This window comes from Sorghum bicolor, chromosome 7 (assembly GCF_000003195.3).
Source record: "Sorghum bicolor cultivar BTx623 chromosome 7, Sorghum_bicolor_NCBIv3, whole genome shotgun sequence".
Classification (NCBI taxonomy): domain Eukaryota; kingdom Viridiplantae; phylum Streptophyta; class Magnoliopsida; order Poales; family Poaceae; genus Sorghum; species Sorghum bicolor.
In genome coordinates, this window is record NC_012876.2 from 14,055,603 (window position 1) to 14,077,089 (window position 21,487).

Below are 21,487 nucleotides of genomic sequence, written 5' to 3' on the forward strand. Positions count from 1 at the left end.
CTTGCCTGTCTCTATTAGGGTAGGTGTACTGGGTGGCATCCGACCTCTCCCATCTTTTACAAGGGGTCGAGAAGGGCGAGAGGTGGAGCATGGATACATAGCTTGCAGTGGAAGGAGTTGGAAGAGGTCATGGTTGGATCGCTCGCCTTGATGTCTGCCCAGAGCCTTCATGGCTTAGGTGGTCCACAGTTGGTAGGCCTTGGCCGATTCGGCCATCCGAGAAGCTAACTATTTTGTGCCTTGTGATACCCAGGGTATCTTGACCCTCACACTAAGTTTTAATTAACTTGTATTATCAACATATAGATGGAGGGTAGAACTACTCTATAGAGAAGAACCATAGACTATCGAAGCCATATGAGGACAGGACAACAAATGCATGGCATATTCAATAATGTCATTAGAGGTTAACTTTAGGGTACAAATAGAGTCCACAAATTTGTGTTCTCTTAATTGATGATGCATATATTGATATTCCTTTAGAAGGTTAATAAGATTTGATTTACTAAGAAACAACAAAGGTGCATGAAAAAGTTATCTCCTATTCCAAAATATTCCCATGTAGGACCTGATTCTTATATCAGATTTTCAAATCATATTGCACAACTTGTCATGATTGAAGACTACATCACCATCCAACAATATATGGTACCCTAGTCCCATAGTCACTATACTACACAAGTGTTTGTTTGTACTCTTTCAAATTTACAACTTGTTGTTTTGCTAATGATCAAAATTGGTAGCACCAGATAATTGATCACAAAAAATCAACAAAGCTACTTTCCTATGTCCAAGTTAGTTTTGGCGATAATGTTAATTCACAAGATGGACTTCACCATTGAGTACGTCTCATCTAGGTGATTGGAATACAAATGTAGAATGTTCAATTTAGAGTTTGGGCCATTGAAAGATGCATACCCGTGGAAGCCGATTTGGGAATCTTGCCTAGCTAGTGTTTTCAGTCTAAAATGAGTTTGAAGTCATATTTTGTCATGGAATTTTGTATGAGTTCAACTCCTAATGCTAGAAGATGTTCCCACCATATAAATGTGAAGGGCTATGGCCAATGGACACACATGCAATCAAATCAAAACAATATGTCTTTAAAGATAGTTCTTTTATCTTATTGTTGAATTTTGCACTTTTTCCTTTGATCTAAGGTTATTGATTATATCTATTTTTTGAAGAATGATGATGGCACCTTCTCTACATATGAGTGTAAGAGAACCACACCTTTATTGGAGGTGAGTAGTTGAAGTGTCAATTTTCTTTGTTTGGAATATAACTTTTGTAGGTTCCATGAAAAAAGGATTCCACTAAGGAGTGAGTTATGAACAAATATTTTTCACAGACATTGGATCTGATAGGAATCAGAAGATTGCTACTATCCTTCTGCTAATATATATCTACCATTGAATCTTCTAGGTTTCAGCATTAAATTCAATGCTACAAATACAATTAGCACACATGTAACTTATTATATTACCAACAATATGCTTGTGAAGATGACTATATTATTAACCGGGAGAAAGACCAAGTCCTGCACTAGTGTGAACTATGAAATAAATGGGCTTTTAGGGTTATGTTCGCATCTTTTGTAATTCTTTCATAATTATCCAAATGCTACTAGTGGTATTAAGGTCATTTCTGATCGCATGATGCTAACTAGGATTTTGTTGGCAATAGGTTCTCAACCCTTCGGAATGCTTTCAGAACATTGTTGTTGATTATCCGTAAGAAATTAATTATGTTCCTAAGTGAATCAAATACAGTCGATTCATGTTTTCCATATACATGGAAGCTGATTTATTGTCTTAAACCAATTGATAGGTCTGTTGAATGTACATCATCAGCGTTACAAGCTCTGATTATGTTCAGAGAACTGGATCACAAGTACCGCAAAGAAGAGATAGAAAACTGCATTGAAAGTGCGTTCAAGTTTATTGAGAAGGAACAACAAAAAGATGGCTCCTGGTATCTAAAATTTTATTGCATGTTGTATGCAAATATTTCTAATATTTATAGGAACCATTAACTGGCTTACTCATAATATATTAGGTTTGGCAATTGGGGTATATGTTTCACTTATGGGTCATTCTTTGCGATAAAAGGCTTAGCAGCTTGTGGAAGAACTTATGATAATAGTGCTGCCATAAGGAAAGCTTGTAGTTTTTTGTTGTCAAAGCAGCTAAGCACAGGTGGATGGGGAGAATCCTATCTTTCTAGTGAAACTGAGGTAACAGCTAATTTCATTATATGATTTTGCAGAGGATTTGCTCAGTTCATTTCATATTTCTATATTTGTTAACATAATATATAGGTACATTATACTATCTCTTGGCAATGTTTGAAGTGTTTTTTATTAGATTTAATTTAAGTTTTCCATGAACCATTGTTTAGAACAACTAGTACCCTGTTTTCTTACATCTAGGAAGGAAAAATAACTTCAATGGCCCGTGACAATTTAATTTAGTAGTTGTAGCCATTGATTTGTTAATGTATATTTAGTTACTCTTGAATAACCATTAGATGTTTAGAGTCATGTTCATATTAAATATATGTTTGGTGAGTCATTCTTTAGATTGTATCTAGATACATGTGCCACAATGCAACTGACAAAAAGTATATGTTCTTTTATATCCTATATGATATGCAAAATAATTTTCGTTGTGTTGTTGGCCCATGTGACCCATGTGGCACATGAGGAGCTGTAGTTGGTGGATTTAGTACCACCTTGAAAGTTTAGGATGACGAGGACCAGATTATAATCCTTAATAACGTTCCAAACATAGCACCTCTAGGATTCTTTTACATGAAGTGAGGATAGAAGTGTAAGGGAGGTGCTACATGTATGTAGGCCAATTCCATATATAGAGTTGGGCCATATAAGTAGATTTTGGATTGGACACAAGGTGCCACAGATGGTATCCAAACCATCAGCCCTTGCTATATGTGCTCATAGTAGGGTGCAGTAAGGGGTGATCCTAGACATCTGCTGCATATTGTGGTAACCTGCCGAGGGCGTCAGCCCATAAGGGGGGAGGATGGAGGGTGAATGTAATACCCTTGTTCCATAGTAGTTGGGTGACAGCCAGCTTATACATTATCATAATCGTTCCAAATGTAGGACCTCTGGGTAACTCTGTACACGAAGCGAGGATAAATGTGTAAGCGAGGTGCTACGTGTATGTAGGGTCCATTCCATGTGCAGAGCTGGGTCATATAAGCAAATTTTATTTGGACACAGGGTATACATTTTCCAGTTACAAAGTTTCTATATGTGAGGCAAGAATGCATATGCGTAGCTCCTCTTTTGTGCTTTTAAGTAAAAAAGAGTTAACTTGAAGGTGTTAGGATGAGATTAGGAAATGGTTTCAAGTTGGCGCAACCTATCTAGGTAACTAACATGATACTTAACATATACCATAGCACATGGATCGACCATGAGAAATAGGACCAACACAATAATGTGTTAGAGTATTATAAGATTTTTTGTTTATTGATGGTAAAACAGTCATGTTTGATTAGTTCCTTGTTGAGTTTTTTAAAATTCCTATCTTCGGTTTTGTATGACATACAACTATTTATAGATACGTCGTACTAATAGGTGGGATAAATTAGGGGGCACATACCGTCCAACCAATCATTTTTTCCTGACAATAGATCCTAGTAATATCAGTTGTTTCATGAAGATGGAGGTAATTACTTCCAACTATGTTTAGTTGTCTCACCGTGCTTAATTGATAGTGTTTCCTGTATACAACCAGCTATGTACTCAAGCACCTATGGTTCATACACTATAATTGCAAACATCCTATTCTTACTTCACATATAACCACCGTTAATCTAATTTTTGGGCACCTCAAAATCTGAAAAAGAAATAATATGTTCTTCTCTTGTCTTGGGTTTCCAAATAAAGTGATGTGTTATATAAATTTTGTACAACAACCTTCCAACTTGAGTATGGAATATAATGTGGGATGATTCATTAGTTACGTCCATCTTAACTAACTGTTAGGCAATAGTTCAATGATATGAGATGCATTATACCTCAAACATTGATCTTTTCAACTCAATATATTGATTACTCCAAATCTCAATAAATTTGATAAAGGTTGAGAATTAAATATTTTGCAGAATTATATGGAAGCTAGTACACCTCATGCAGTAAACACTGCTTGGGCAATGTTAGCCTTAATTTATGGTGGGCAGGTACAAATTCTGCAAATTAATTAGAATTGCTACAATTATATTATTTATGAAATTATTATGTCATAAGCTAATTATTTCATATTATGGGCATGCTATGCAGGTGGACCGAAATCCAACACCATTATACAAAGCTGCAAAAGAATTGATCAATATGCAACTAGTTTCCGGTGACTTCCCGCAACAAGTAAGTTTTTTTTCTTATAGAAAGAATGGACTCGATTATTAGGTTGGTCCTTTTTATTTCAGAAAAATATTTTTTTATCAGTATTGGTTTTCAAGGACTCGGGGATAGGAACTAGGTTGTTGCCTTCTGTGACAAATCTGATATGCCAACGCACGCCCACAAACATAACAACTACTGTAATTTTTAGGACAGCTTTGGCCTGTTTGTAATACCCGATTTTAAGGATAAAATCAGATACACACCATATGTGAGTTTTAGAAGTCAAATCTCACATATAGCTATAAATAAGGGGTAATATCAAAAGACAATGCATAAATATATAACGAACTTAGTATAAAAGAGATAACCTTTGATAGCAAACAACGGATAGTCAACTCCAACTTCGGGTATTAACTCCACTCTACAGGATCCAGCTGACTGGTTGATCACAAGTCTAAACTTCTCCTGAGGTTTGGGGGAAATAGCAAGAGTGAGTCCATGTCGAACTCCACAAGTATAGCAACTAGATTGTATAGCTCTCACAATCTCATGATCAATGTGACATAAATAATGTAGAGCAGTAAACAATAAACAATGAGCATATTTAACACACAAGAATCATCACCCTTAATGTAGATGTCCCCAAGGCCGCTCCTGACCGTGAGCTCGGCTAGTATACTAGTTTTTAACACTCTGCAGAGGTTGCACATCTTTATCCATGAGTCATGATTTACCCTTTCGGCCGAGGCCCGTCGACCTCTTAACCCACTACCAAGGAACGTCAGCAGGGATCACTATGAAGCCTTTCAAAAGTTCGTCTAACATGTTAGGGCTGCAAGGTTTCCTTCGCGAGCAGATATAGATACCCCCCTTCCGAATGGCACAATGACGCGCAGCCTATACACATAGGGACAGGGGCTCGCACTATACCCATGTCGGTTCAGCCCCTCTAGCGCCCTTTCGGGTAACCGCTAACAAGCTAGAAAAGGTCTTCATACTGAGTTAAAGCCAGAGCCATTATAGCCCTCATGGTTGCACTGTTGTCCCGAGTGATCACGTATAGATAAATCATCAAGTTGCTAAAAAGTCATTTTTATCGTTTATTACTTAACATTAATCTAGCCACACGATCATGGTCACAGAAATAAAACCCAAATGCTGTACTTGCCTTAATCCAATTGCACTTGCTTATCCTTTTGGTCCTACTGGTCTCACTTGTCCAAGGCTCTGATCTTGATCACCAAAAACTGCTTTCCGACTAAACTCGATCATCGATCATCAACACACAAACAATCGGACACAACATACACGAAGCAAACAAGGCTACAATTAGAACAGTACACCAATTATATAAAAACAGTATGAAAAGTTTATAAAATTATTCTACGTATCGCTACGATCTCACAGACGAAAAGATCACGAAAATCGGAGCTAAAACGGAGAAGATATGAATTTTCTAAGATTTCATATAGAAAAGTAATTAATTAAATAGGATCACGAAATTAAAAGGTTTCAAACTAAGAAAACAGTGTTACTAACATGTCGAGCTCATTAATACGAATCCAACGTAATTTGAATGGGTCAAATCAGAGTTAAAATGAATATTTTATGGCCAAAAGAAAGTCAGTGGCAATTCTGTAAATAGTGAAAACGTATTTTTAATCTAAAACCGAGCTGTTTGTATTTTCCAAACTGAAAGATAAAGTGATTGGGGTTTACGTTGGTAGACAGGGAGTAGGTTCACCGGCAGTGACGCTTCTTGGAGCTACAGCAACGCCGGAGCAGCCGACCATTCGTAGATGTCGAGTATAGGCGAGACGAGGGCGATCACGTTGTAGAGAAGAAAATATAAATTTTATTTTACTATCTTAGGAATTCTCAAATTAGAGGCTTTCCATATCCATATGATAGTCTTTGATGTGCTTTGCCTAAGGGCTTGGTACATATATATAGGGAGAAAAACTCCCCACCTCCACGTCAACTAGCGATATGGTACTAATTGATTTGCAACTTTCATCTTTACTAATAGGCCTAATTAATTATTAAAGCCCATTAGTAAATAAAAATATGGTCTTGGGATTTATATGATTATTGTAACTGGGCTTTGACGTTGGAAAATAGTAATAGATTTATTATTTTCGGAATTAATTATTTTCATGGATAAAATGATTCTAGAAAAGTCCAGAATTATTATTTAAACTATGAAAAATATTCTAAAAGCTCTGAAAATTCGGAGAAAATTCTCAGAGACATTATGGAATATGAGGAACTCAAATAACGTATTTGGACCTCATGATAAGACAATTTAGGGCATCTAAAAATTAGATTTATGCTCATAGAAAAGTGAGAATGGAAGATGGAAAATTCTTGAAAAGTTTGTAGAGATTGCTTGATGGACGAGGAACTAAAAGAAGTGCTTTGAGTGACAAAGAAAATATTTTAGGAAGGTCCTAATAAAAATTTGAGCTTAGAAACAAGGAATTTGGTTGTAGATAAAAGATAAATAGGTGCCGTATAAGGAAGATCGATCTACTAAACGTATTTTAAATATTTTTCTTACTATCAACACATAAAGGAGCAACAAACATCACATCAAAACATATGCACCAGCATGTATGCATAATAATATTGCTAAGCCTTATGATAAATTTTAATTTAATGAAAAATATTATTTTTCCTATATTTTTATGAGCACAAAAAATACAAAATTAAATAATTTTTATCTATATTTCAAAAGGAGTAAATTTTAGGGTGTTACACTGTTCATTTGGGTTTCCTGGGAGATTTCGGTCCACACCTTTTGGACCTTTCAAAAGCCAAAAAGCTCAGGGAGGCCAAAGCTCAAAAGCTCAGCCTTTGGTTTATGGGAGATGTTTGGCATTTGCAAAGTCCAAAAGTTAGTAGTCTAAGATGTCTCTAAGAGACTCTTTATACCTTTCCTAGTTTACACGAGTCGAGACTTTGGTGGAAAAATATCCTCCAATACCCTCTTCTATTGGATGTCTAAATATAGACATCCTCTATTTTGGATTTTTGGCTAGCCAAAGATGGAGAGATAGATGTCTAGACTACGCACAGGATATTGAAAAGTTATTAGGGAGTATAAAGATATACAAAATATTTTTACTCACATGACTCTCTAAATGATGAATTGGAGACCATATTTTAAAAAGGCTCTTGGAGATGGTCTAAAAGTGGTCAAAATGTCAAACAAATAGGGCCTAAGCTAGTTACGAATCAAGCTAAATAAAAGTGATTTATTTAAATCCTCCCATTTTCAACTAATTGATGCCATAAATGATGGCTAGTAGAATTTATTTATGGACAAATTTTGAATCGCAAAATTCTTTACATTTGCTGCCGAAGAGAGTATACAACATTTTGGTACACCCCGTTTTGTAAATACTACCAGTGTGCCTATGAGAGTTTACATACTTCCTAATATTTATACTTCCTTACATGGTCTGAAGTACCTATAGTCCTTTTGGTGGAGTGGCGAATAGTTTTCTTAGTATTATTGTTATCTTCAATAATATTTGTGGAAAAATTTCAAGCAACATAGTACCTACAAACTTATCCACAGTTATAAATGTGAGATATATATAATTGTTTATTTAACCTAGACCATAGGGTATTTATGCACATTGTATATTTCCATCCCCTTTGGGGCATGGCAATATAGTTAGTTTTCATAACATGGTTTAAGAACCTAGGGATGCAAATCTAATCCTTACCTAGACACCAAAAAGGGTGGCGAGCAGCTCTATGTGACCCCGCCCTCCTTGTTCAAGGAGAGGCAGAAGATCCAACGCCACAAGTCCAAGTGGACGAAATCCCAAAGTAGCACTCATAGAGGGTCACAAAAACATGAGCTAGGCGACCTTGTGCAGTGTCAGATTATGGAGCCACGGGTCAAAGAAGGGGGGAACGTCTAAATGAAGGGGTGAGCAGAGACACCGAGCCCCATGAGGTGGAAGGGAATGAAGGATATGACATTCGAGCCCTCCATGCAAGGCCAATGGCCAAGATGCACATGTTCAAAATGTCGTGGCCGACCCTTGGATCATTGCCATGTGGTGTGATAGTTTGCCCCACATGGAGCATAGGCATGGTGCGATGCATGTTTACTCTACCAGCTAATGCGGTGATCGAGTAATATTAAAAGATTGCAATAAGAATCAGCAGGACAGGCGCATGAAGAAACTACCATGTTCACAAATAGACATGCCCTGTGATGGCCTCAGGGCTGCAATAGCCCTACTATCGAGAAATTCAGTACCAACAGACTGGTGCCCTACGACCGTCTCAATAATAGTAAAAGACAAGAGTAGGGGGCACTGAGCAGTGGGCCCACCATGGGTCACTTGAGCCCATGGCGTAGAACTATGTTGACAATCTTAAAGTGTGGTTCAAGCCAAGGGTGCCTATCACCAAGCCCTCATATGCGTGTGAAGCATCAAGCAATAGATTGGCACCGAGCTAGAGCCCGAGCCCCATCGCTCGACCCATAACAAGCCAACATAATTAGGATGCCCCATTTGGGCACACAGTTAGCAACCCCTCGATGGGTTAGCTAGGCACTCACTCAGGACATCCCACATAATGCTTGATCCTAGTAGTGCTCAGATCAGAAGCCATGCACACACCTAAGGGCTTAGGCACCATCCAAACGACATCTGACCCAGGACCCTTTAGGGGATGTTATGACCCGATCGAACCAATCATCATAGATCGGGCTTAGCACCTTATCGCCATCACAAACTCAACCCAAAAGACCACAAAGGGCTTACAAGATCCTAATGAGAGTCTAACATGAGGGTTTGTTAAGTTCCTAGGAAAGAGGAAGCCGACTATGGACTCCCTAACTGATCTCATAGATCACCTAGGGGCTTGGTAGTCATACCCATTGTATATGCTTGTGCACACTCTTTGGAAGAAGTTGATAGAACCTAAGCATCCCCATAGCCACTGCTTGGGGCCTAAGGGCTCAACCATAGCCCCAAGTATATGAGTGATGGTGGCTTGAGCGTGACTTCCTCCTAGTGCACACCCAGACTAGTGCTGAGATGGCAACTGGCACCCCGAGCTATGGGTCAGGCTCACCTTAGAATCTACTAGGTGACATCTAAGGCCTAGTAGGTATTGAGATGCTACACTAACTATGCATTCAACGGGTACGAGGCCTAGTATCAGCTACTCCATTGGCAGATCACACAACTAGCATGACACAATAGGACAACAGACTTCACCAACTCCATGGGTGGAGGGCTCTATGGCCCACTTGTCAGCCCCTCCAAATAGGGGCTCCTTATAGGCCAAGGAAGCCTCAAGATGGCTCACCTAAGGAAGGTCACACCATAGTAGATATACCGTGATGATCAGGTGCTGGAAGGGTGGTAATAACATCAGGAGGCAGCTGCTACACTATTGACTCCTCCCTACATGACAAGGTTGTGTCCATCTATGCCATGGTAGAAGACTCATGCACCTGATGTAAGGACCAGAGACTAAGAATTGAACTAGCTTGTACATGGTGTCTTCCTTAATGTATTAAGGGGAGGTGTAGCTCACTAAGAAAAGAAAGAAGGAGGATGTTTGGAGGGATAGGATCACCTATAACTAGACAGAACCCAAGCATGCCTTAGCTAGAGAAGGCCAGTGTTGCTGTGTCAAAACCACAACAAGGATAGTTTGTTCAAGTTGATGTTTGAGTACATGTCTCCAGTGCCTCAGGTGAACTCAAGAATCACAAAGGAGACATAATGGTTTATCCTAGTTCAGGCACATCGATGCCCAATGTCCATTAGGTGATAATCCTTATACTCAAGAACACCCAAAATTGGTGGTTTACAATAGAGTATATAGGAGCAAGAGAAAGATTTGGTAGGAGGTTAGCTTGGTACTAATTTTAAGGTTGCCTCACCACTGGTGAAGCCTTTCCCTCATCAGAGAAGAAGAAGATGATCAGTGTAGTGGAGGAGCTCTTGGTGCCCTCTCTAGGTTACCCTACTCTTTGTGTGGAGTAGGTGTGGATCAGTGAGGAATGGAATGATCTGTCTTGGATCATTCTCTTCCCTCTAGTATCTAACATTATCCCTTATATATCGAGATAGTCGGGTACATGGTGGTTTGGGGGGTTGAGTCTATGGTCTACATGCACAGGAGTCCAGGAGGGTCTTCAGTAGCTAAAGAAGCCATGGTCATCATTCGGCTAGCCTGTTCTGATATGATGTGTGTTAGGCTATGTTAGCTTGTATTGGCCTCCCCTAGGTGCGCCTTCTAGAGTCTTCTCGATGGCAAGGGAGACTGACTTGAGGGGCTAATGTGCGGGGCCAAAAGCCCCCAAGCCCCTAGATGCTATGGAGGGACTTGTCCTCTTGTGTGATGCCCCATGTGTGACCATATTAGGGGAACAGTTGATAGAGCCATGCCCAAGGGGTAGGGCCTAGGAACCCCTGAGTCTTGATGGCTCAAGGCATGCCTTCTTGCACTCGAGCCTTAGATGGCATCATAGGCCAAGCAAAGGCTAATGATCAGACTCTAGCTCTCCGTTGGTCGTGAGCGTAAGGCTTAGGTGAGCCCTTAAGCCTAGAGTAGAGGCAATGTGCTTGCTCAGGCTTGGCCTAATTCCTTAGTCAAAGGGTGCATGTGAGCATATCCAATTGGTATAGCTCCTGAGTCCCTAGGTGACCCTAGAACATTCGGTCGCGGGGTCCATTAGTTAGGAACCCTTGATCTTGAGGCTTAGCATACCCATTTGTTAGGATCTCATCAAGAGCCCCTAAGCCCTTCATGGCCTCACTTGGCCTGGTTCATGATGGTGATGAAGGGATAAATTTGATATTCTAGTGGTGAAACTAGCCATGGTAGGGATGACTTCTACTAACAAGAGTTCAATGCCCTATGTGGGGACCTTCCCTAGTGTAATGGTGGTGCTAACTCCTTGTTGGACCTATGTTTCAAGAGTTTGTAACTTGAGCAACAGTCTAGTAGACTTATCTAGGAGTCGATGAGCTTGGGCCTAGAGGCACCCTCAATATCAATCTAGGCTTATCATGTGTTGGGTGATTGAGAGCATGTGGGATTTAGCTCGAGCCACCTAATCACCAGACACACCATGCTCTTTTGTAGGCTTCCATAGTAGGCCCTGATCCTCTAGGGATGGCCTTCTTGGGATGACCCTCTACTGCCATAGGTCAGGGTACAGGGATTGTGCCAAGCTTAGAGAGGGCTCTCATTAGGCCTACTGCTCAGTGGCTCTCGCCCTAACTCTGAGGAGTTGGCTAGTTTTTGGGGCATGCTACTCAGGAACCAATTGGTTGGGAGGCTAGGTTGCTCTACTTGGACAGCCAACATAGCCCTTGAGGCCATCATGGGGCTTGCTTGCTAGTGGGTGAGGTGATTTCTAGATGCATCCTTCCTTCTCGATGCATCATGTAGGCGGCTGATGGCGCGTAGGCCATCACACTTGCCAGAGGAGTTATGGCATGCACTCTCACACCATCCTACTTGGAGCAGATCTGGTAGAGGAGAGACTGTGGCACTTGGTGCACACAGATTTGGGAAGTTGATGGTGAGTGGTGGGCCTAAGGAGAGTTGATCCCCTCATGTCTCATGAGGAGGCATGCATGGAGTGGGCGCTGCACTTGGTACAAAGTGGAGTGGGGACTTCACTCATTGTTAATGCCCTCCTGATTCTACCTTTACTACATAGCCAACATCATGCAACCACTCTGGGCACATCGTGAGGAATGAAGAGGTGCCTAGCCAATCCCTCAAGGCCCCTTTAGCTATTGATGGCTAATTAGAGGGCCCAAAGACACTCATGGTGCTTCGACTGGGCTATAAAGGGGTGCACGAGGCCTTCTATCCCTCCCCTAGCTCCTCTTTTTCCTACTAGATCCAACTCCTGGTGGCAATGGTGATGACGAAGTATGACACTTCCATCCAAGTGAGCATGTCATTCTTCACCAGAGTGATCATTCCCAAGAGAGTGGAAGGATTCTAGTGAGGGAAGGGTGACAACGTGATGCTAGATGTGTCTGTAACATTACCCTCCACTAGAAAGTGGAAGGATTCTTGTGAGGTATTGCTAGAATTCTCTTCCATCTTCCAACAAGGGAAGGAGAGCCATGACGCATTGGTCGTGGCCCCTTCATCCTAGTGAAGGTGGGGGCTTGGTCTCATTGGGGTTGCCATCACCTAGCTTTGGACCTTAAGGAGTGCCAAGGTTGGCCTGCTGCCCATGCCATAGGCACCATTGGGCCCTAACCTAGAGGTCGAGCGCAGCCTGTGGTCTTTGTTGCCATATAAGCTATAGTAGATCATAGCTTTTGCCATAGCATATTGGTCGTTAATTAAATAATATCATTGCTCATGAGTCATGCTCGAAGACTTAGGTTCCTTGTTGGGATGGGCTGTTATGACAATGGCCTCATTGGCCAAGATTATCGTGCCCATGTATCTAGTAGGTAAGCCTGTGAGAACCCCAAGATTATGGTCATTCCATGCCCTATTTATGTCCCATAGATGGGAGATTCTTCGCTTCCCAGTTGAGCCACTCATACGATTCCTAAGCCTATCTACCAAAGCTTGGGGGCTCACTGCCTCCCTCACCATGAACGGCTCAAGGTTGGTACATGGGCATCAGGTGATGGTTAGCTAGCTTTAGTTTGGGGCATTTGGCTAAGGCCTCTTGTGCATGACCAAGTGCATGCTTCACACCTTTAGATGCCTCATGCGGCCTTGAAACCTAGTGGGCCAACCTTAGAACCCTCAATGATGGCCCTCATGTGGGGTCCCATGCCATCATGCATCTAGGAGACAAGATCTAACAAAGGATTAAGAGTTAGAAATAGACAACATTGACATAGAATGAACACAAGGGAAGAAAAAGATGACATAGATAGTAACACAACAGTTGAGACCCTCTATTAGCTCTTGCTAATCTCTCGCCCGGTCCTCTTGTCACCTGCCTCATTCCATCCATCCTGACCTTGCTCGTTCAGGGGGCCTTTAGCCATGACCTTCCTTCAAAGGGCAAAAGGCAGCTATTAGTAAGATAAAGAGCTAGAAGATTGGGAGGATGAGACTTGGTTTTTGTTGTTGTGGAGGTAGGCCGATGATGGAGGTTGGCTAGCATGTTTTGGCTCAAAAGGCTAGGCCACTAGGAGGATGACTTGGCGATGGCTATCCCTCATGGCAAAAGATTAGAACTCTCCTTGATCAAGTTAGCCCCTTCTTAGGGGCTAAGCGCTTGGATGGATGAGACAGTATAGCCATCGCTGCTGCCAGAAGCCTCAGGCGCCTCATCGATGCTCCACCTCAATTGAGTGCTACCACCATCTCTGTAGCTTCCTCCATCGACACCCTTCTTGTGGCCTGGCTAGAGCTGTCAGGGGCACAAGGGGCGATCATTGTAGTTGCTTGGGCAATGTAGTTAGTAGTATGCTTGCTTTAAGCATCCCTCGATAATGATTACCCCATTGGGGTTGACATGTTTAGCTTTAGGTAGATGTAGTTAGGGATAGCCATGAACTTGGCGAAGCATGGCCGACCTAGGAGAGCATGGTTGATGCTGGGAAAGTCTACCACCTCAATGGTGAGTGACTCCTTTCGAAAGTTGTCTATCCAGCCAAAGGTGATGTTAAGCCAGATGTGCCCAAGGGGCATGGCTTCCTTCCTTGACATGATACCCTAGAATGGATTCATGTTGGGGCATAAGCTACTCTACTAGATGTGCATCTAATCAAGGGTGTTGACATAGAGGATGTTGAGGGTGCTGTCTCCATCCATCAATACCTAAGAGAGCATGTGGTGCGCATGATGAGGCTGCCCATGAGCTGGTAGCACCCTAGATAAGGAACATGGTATGGGTGATCATCCTAGTCGAAGGTGATGGCCAGTTGGGACCAACGGAGCCACGTCAATGTGGCAAGGGTGTGAATTGTGTTCACCTCATGCTCGGTGATGTTACATTGCTGGCAGGATTCATATACCTAAGAATCCTTGAAGATCATGAGGCATCACTCGGCCTTAGGAAACTCAATATCTTCCTCTTGGACATCATCCACTGGTTGGCTAGCCTTCATGATAGGCTTCTAGGCCTTACCCTATTGGCCAAGGGTGCCATAGATATAGACTCTAATGGTGGCACAAGCCTTAAGGAGGTGATTCACCTGCCTACCATGGATCAGACAGAGGGCCTTGAGTGCCAAGAGTGCCTAAGGCCTGGTGGCACTGTTGGCCATGGCACCATCTTCTCCCGGTTGTGCTTCTAGTCCTTGTTCCTTTTCTCATGGCAATGCTAGGATGAAGTAGGGTCATTGCAGCTATGCCCACCACTCAGGTGGCCGATGGCCTGGGCCTTGTTGCTAAAGTTGGCCTATACAGCCTCCTTATTGGTGGCATATTAGGTGGTGATGTCTAAGAGCTCCCACATCATGCATGGGGTATCATAGCCGTGCACATGGATGAGTGCTTTGTACATCATGCTGTAGATGAAGGCATTGATCACGTCAACATGTTAATGATATTAAGGAGCTCGTTGCACTTCTTGGAGAAGCGCTAGATGTACCCTAGAGGGTCACGTCAGCCATCTGCTTACAGTTGTGGAGGTCCCATGAATTCTTGGACTGAGTGTACTTACCATGGAAGTGATCGACAAAGACAGAACGAAGATCGCCCTAGCAAGAGATGCTACCGGGTTTGAGCTACTTGACTCATGCTCTGGTTGAGCTCGAAAGAAGTAGAGGAAGGTACTGTAACATTCCAATCTAGGGCTTAATAGGATTAATAGGATACTCATACCAACAAGTTGCAACTTCTTTTCCAGAAGCTCATCTCCAAAGAACTCTAAAGTTAAGGGTGTTTGGCCTAGAGAAATTTAGGGATGTGTGACCCACCAGGAAGTTCTTCCTAGGTGCGCACAAGTGAGGACAAAGAGCTTAGAAAAGACTGGTGTTGGTCTGTGAGGGTAGTCTATGTCCTAGAAAAGCTACCTAATGTAAGCGGGCTTAGCCTTGTGGAGTTGGGACGTCAGAGGTACTAGACAATGAAGTCATCATCCGACCCCCAGCCGTCATGGTGAGGTTGTAGTGCTCTAGCCAATGGTCTAGGTTGGCCTCGCCATTGTACTTGGAGATATGAGTCTACTGCCAGAATCCCTTGGGTTTGGAGCAGCTTAGATTGCTGCCCTAATTGCTAAGGGGCTGAAGTGATCCAAAGCAGCACCCCTACCCTATGTCTCGAGAGGGCGGGATTACACTAAAGCGCGGTGTTAGGCCTCGATTGTGTCATGGACATCGCTGATCATGCGATACGTGCGGGGATGCCAAGAGGAAAGCTCTCACCTTCACTCCTATTAGGGCATGGCACCCCTAGCCCACGAACGGTTGGAGCTAGTGTCGGAGGAGTCACCACCACTTGCACCCATTGTTTGGGCATGCATGTTGAAGCAATCCCTAGCACCAGGAGGCCAAACTCTTGGCCTGCTTGTTGAGGTTGATGCGAAGGAGCCATCATACCTCATGCAACTACATGTTGGTCTTTGGGTCTGACATGTCAGAGATGTCCTCCAACTGATAGGCAGCTGCGGCCATGTTGTAGGCCACTCAGGGGAAGCGTATAGCGCTGGGAGCCCCCATGTGAGGGCCACTATTGTTGTCAGGAGGTTGTGTGGCTTGTTGTCATGTAAGATCCTACCTTTTGGTGCTTCAGCTATGCCTTGGTGGCCTCCAAGTCCGCCTACCCAGCTTGTAGTCAATCTGCATTCTCCTAAAGGTAGTGCACATGGCTGTACGATATCTAGTCCAATGGTGTGAGCCTAGGTACCTCCTTGGTGGGGTCCTCACTGTCACTATGGTAGCACATGTGAGATGGGTCATAGTAGTCAATGTCATTGAAGTCATACTCTAAGCCATTTCCTAAGAGGATCTTGAGGAAGGTATGCAGTGAGGGAACATCAACACCCATGGTACTAGAGAGGATGGTGCTCTGAGGCACCTTGCGGCTAATGGGTGCTCTAGCCCCACGTAGAAGGTTGGTACCAAATTTTGGATCCTAAAAGGTAGGTCTAGGAGGTAGTACTAGAAGCAGTCGGCAACAGGAGCACCTCACTGGTGCTGATTTGGTGGTGGACATTGGCTAGCATGTAGAACATGTGGTTCTAGTCTGACATGGTAGGGTTTGAGCCTAAGCTACACTAGATCTACTAAGCCAAGACCTTGAGATCTGCTCCTAAGAGGCTTGATGGAGTGGGTAGTGCAAGATACTTTGTGGCCATTGGCCTGGCCCCATCAAGCGAATGAATCTCCCCATAGCAGTCAGCGATGTAGGCTAGGCTCCCAAAGTTGAGGACATGATCTAGAGTTGAGGCGTTGACCGTGATGAGGAACATGTCAGGGAAGTGGATGCCACCATCTAGGGCGGTGCCACTCACAATGACAAAGAGGCAGGTTGCTCTAGCTACCATAGATCCTAAATTGCACTTGACACTACACCCTACCTAGTGTGCAAGCTATAGTGGGTCAGAACCATGGCAAGCATAGTTTGTTTGATTCGGTGTTAGAGTACATGTCTCCGGTGGCTCCAGCAGACTCAAGAACACAAGAATCATAAAGGGGATGGAACGATTTATCCTAGTTTAGGCCGATCGATGCCCTATGTCCAGCAGCTGATGACTCTTATACTCAAGAGCACCCAAAATCACGGGTTACAACAGAGTGTATAGGAGGAAGAGAGATATTTTGTAGAAGGTTATCTCGATGCTAATCCTAAGGTTCACATGCCATCAGTGGAGCCTTCCCCTCATCGAAGAGGAGGAAGACGATGAGAGAGGTGTAGGAGCTCTCGGTGCCCCTCTCTAGGTTGCCCTACTCCTAGTGCTAAGCATGAGTGGATCAATGAGGAATGGAATGATCTATCTAGATTGTTCTCCCCCTCTAGGATCCAACCTTTATCACATATATATCAAGATAGGTCTGGTACATGGCATGTTGGGGGGTTGACCCTATGGTCTACATGCGTCGGGGTCTAGGAGATTCTTCAGTGGTGTTCTATGGACCATGGCAATGTCGTGGAGACAAAGAAACCCTAGGTGTCATCTGGTTAGCCTCTTCTAACATGCAAAGTATCAAGCTATGTCGCTTGGATAGACCTTCCCCTGGTGCGCCTTCTAGAGTCTTCTCGGTGGCAAGAGATTCTATCTCGATGGGCTGACGCATGGGTCCACAAGCCCTCGAGCCTCTGGAGGCCATAGTGGGAGACTTTTCCTCTTGTGTCATGCCTTGTGCATGTCCCTATTAAGGGATTGAGTAGTTGATAGAGCCATGCCCAAGGGGCAACACCAGGGAGCCCTCGAGACATGATGCTTCAGGGGTGTGCCTTCTTGCGTCCGGGCCTTGGATAGTGTGGTGTCATAGGCTAGGCAAAGGCTAAGGATTGGGCTCTGGCTCCTCATCAGTTGAAAGCCTGAGGCTCGGGTGAGCCCCTGAGTCCAAAATAGAGGCGGCATGCTCAGGCTCAGTCTGATTCCTTAGTCTGAGGGTGTGTGTGAGCGTACCCGATGGGTGAAGCCCTCGAGCTTCCAGGCGACCCTAGAAGGGTTGGTCGGGTGTCCATTAGTCGAAAACCCTTTATTCTGAGGATTAACATACCCATATGTTAGGATATCATTAGCTAGTTTCTTACTTGGTGAGGAAAAACACTGATGAGCACTAGGATAACACCGAGTAATCCCCTACCATACTCTTCTAATTTCCACCATCGTAATCCCCCGATTGGTCATTCCTAACATGAGGATCACTATACTGCTGGACATAAGGCTTAGAGACCTGAATTAGCATAACTCATTGTGTCCCTTCTGTGTGTTGAGTGTCAGCCGCTATAGACCCACACATCGACTTCTGACAGACAACCACGATGCTCACCGCCGTTACGAACCCATGACCCTGGGGTTTGTTAAACATATATATACTTGTGTATTTTATAAAGACAATATGGTGTTTTATCCACTTTATTTTTACTTCTCAATATTTCCCCTTTGGAGCATGGCAATAGAGTTAGCTAAGTTCCATTTCATAACAACAACAAAAACTACAGCCCCCTATTAGGTTCCTAATCCTAGGAGTTGTCATGAATCGAAAAGTAATCTAAAATAAAATGATAAGCAGTTTCTAGATATTAGTTTCAATTCATATGATCCAAACAGGACCATATGGGGAAAACTATATCTACGGTCAGCCTTTTTAAGTTCACTGGTAATTTTATAGCATCAAATTGAAGCACACCAATACATAGGTATAAAGGATTCATTTTGGAACACAGGGCAGATTGTACGTATTACAGGCTATGTCTCGGCAGCAGAGCATATAGGTCTATTGCATTTGGGATGGGTAGTTCTTGTTCTGACCCAAAATAAATTGTGTTTTGCAAAAGTCTACTTAAATTGAAGTCCTGTTTGGTTTGCTACCGCAAGTTGCCAAACCACGCAACAACTCTTATGCCCAACTTGGGGAAGCTGTTTGGTTAGCTCCTACACTTGCGGCCTGTCGTGGCACGACTTCAACAGCGTGGTTCAATTTTTGCACCACAACCTGCCAAATGTTTGAGAACAAATTGAGCATCGTAGTTTTGGTGTTGCCCACTTTGCTGCTTGCTGAGCAGAGGCATAGGTCAAATAGGCCCTCTTGTGATCCTGCACTCCTCTGGTGTAGTACAAGTATACCACTTCTAGATTTGGACCTATCCCAAACGCCAATTTCACCACAAGCTTCTTGTATGAGATGGCGGTGATAATCATGCTGTACCACAATAAAATTCATAACTTTTCAAATAGAGTTGGATAAAAATAAACTTTATATAAAGTTGTAGATCATGAAGAGATCTACAATTTTGTAGTTGATGACATTTTCATTTTAAATCATTTATGGTCCCATAATTGTGTTTGAAGCCCTCAAATTTTGAAATTAAAATTTGCTAATTGTACAAATGATCTCAGATGGAAACATCAACAAAAAGCAAAATTATAGATCTTGATGAGCTCAACGTTGTAGTCGACAACTTTTTAGTTACAAATCATTTATGATCTCAAATTTATATCTAAAGTTCTAAAATTTTACATCAAATGACCTCAGATGAAAAATTGACCAAAAGCAAAGTTGGACACCTCGATAAGAACTACAACTTTGTCATTGATGATTTTTTATTTGAAATCATTTAAGATCCCAAAATTATGGATGAAGTTTTGACAATTTAAAATTCAAATTTGTTAAACGACCTTGGCGAAACAACCAAAATCAAAGTGATGGATCTTGATTAGAACAATAAATTTATAGTTTATGACATTTTATTTGAATTCATTTAGGGTCCTAAATATTTATTTTAAAGTCTTCAAAAGTGAATATTAGGGGAATAGATGGGCTATATAGATACAAGTGACTTAGGGTGGAGTGATTAGAGGAGCTATACGCATGAAAAAGGGTGTAGGTTTCAGCACTGTGTAGTGCGTGAAAAATCGTGTGACTTTGTGACGCCTGACCGGCTACCTAGTGGGGTCTTCTTGAGATTAAAACAAAAATTTCTTGCTACCTTTTTTTTGTCGTTTTTGGGATTTTTAGAAATCCTAATCACCGCGGGTTTTTAACCAGCTTCCACCCGGCTGTGATGCCCATGCCATCACCGTTGAGTGTAAGAGCACGAAAACTGGTTGTGATGGGGGTTTATGAACCGCCTGTGATAGTCTGAATGTAGCATTGTATGTTAGACTGATGGTTTAACTCAACATTAGTCATGATTCGTTGAGCTGTAGCTCCAAAGAATCTTAGATCAGAGCTGTTTAGAAAAAAAATATCGTTTCTGATTTAGAGTAAATACAATTATTTAAGCCACTTTAAATCATACTTTTGTTGTTTATAGATAAATCTGAACCTAGGGCTGTGCTAAACAAGTGCTTACTTGCTTGCTACTGCATGACCTTTGATTGCAGGAATACGTTGGGTGCTTTAATAGTTCTTTATACTTCAATTACGGAAACTACCGCAACTTGTACCCCATATGGGCTCTCGGGGAATTTCACCAGCGGCTTCTTGGAAGAAAGAAGTGAAACCGGTATACACATGAAGTCTAGGTTTTATACTTTACAATGAATCGAAAATGTTCAGACCTACAGTTATATGTTAGTAACTTTGCGCTGTATGGTTATGTTATGATAGTGCAAAATTGATGGCCGCCCTGCGTAACGTGTCCTTTCCTATCTGAAAATAAAGCTGCCGTGCTTTTTAGTTTTTTTTTTCTGAATCATACTAGAACCGAAAAGGTTCCATAAAACAATATAACCATCGATTGACTTCAAATGTTAAACTCTTATAAAACAAAATCCTACTAACCTATTTTCTCATTCCACAGCCCTGGACATCATCATCCTCGACCTGGACCGTTTTTCAATATAGGAGATTGCAAAAGAAAACCGAATAACTAATTAATCAAGCATCCACCCACACTGCATTCCAGCCGCCGATTCATCAGGCTGTTTATTGGTTGCACCTTCCAAACGAGACCTTTATATTCTCATCCTCCGAGATCATCTGCTTTCGGCTCGACCTCTCTAAGGCCACGCCAGGCCGAGCTCCAATGGAGGCAGCACGGGTCCAAGCGTATCACACATACGCGCACGCACCTGCAATAAAGTGTCTGTAAAATCACATCACTACAACTGTGATAAAAAATAACGTGTCTCCAATAATCCCATCTCACAAATTGGCAAGTTTCTAAACGCATCTGCGGTGAGCTATTTTTGCGGAGACGCGTGTTACCAAGACACATCCCAAACAAGATTAAGACGCGTCTCTGTGAAGAATCATAGTTTAGACACGTGTCCTCTCCATGAGTTTGTAGTAAGGATACTACTATAGACGCGGTGAGTAAACGTGTCTGTTTGAATGACCCTATTAAGACACGTGTACCCTAAACACGTCTGTAGTTAGGATACTACATACTACATACACGTCTGTTTCAATGATCGTCGTAGCGATACATGTACAGTACAGCATCTCTAATAACCTTTCTAAATGTCACTCTCTAAATCAGCATTCAGAGAGTCATGTATATAAAAAT

At 42.4% G+C, this 21,487-nt stretch overlaps 1 protein-coding gene across 2 annotated transcripts in view; it reads left to right on the forward strand.

The window, feature by feature from the left end:
• Window positions 1-21,252, forward strand: part of LOC8072983 (achilleol B synthase) — a 45,409-nt gene extending 24,157 nt beyond the window's left edge. Inside the window, exons 12-19 of one of the 2 annotated variants that reach the window (XM_021464403.1) lie at window positions 1,188-1,244; window positions 1,687-1,733; window positions 1,831-1,974; window positions 2,059-2,236; window positions 4,138-4,212; window positions 4,313-4,396; window positions 20,361-20,482; window positions 20,780-21,252. In XM_021464403.1, coding sequence (XP_021320078.1) covers window positions 1,188-1,244; window positions 1,687-1,733; window positions 1,831-1,974; window positions 2,059-2,236; window positions 4,138-4,212; window positions 4,313-4,396; window positions 20,361-20,477 — 702 coding nt within the window. In that variant the 3' untranslated portion in view covers window positions 20,478-20,482; window positions 20,780-21,252. Of the gene's footprint in view, window positions 1-1,187; window positions 1,245-1,686; window positions 1,734-1,830; window positions 1,975-2,058; window positions 2,237-4,137; window positions 4,213-4,312; window positions 4,397-20,360; window positions 20,661-20,779 lie in introns of those variants that run through there. The other variant, XM_021464402.1, reaches the window with a different exon arrangement.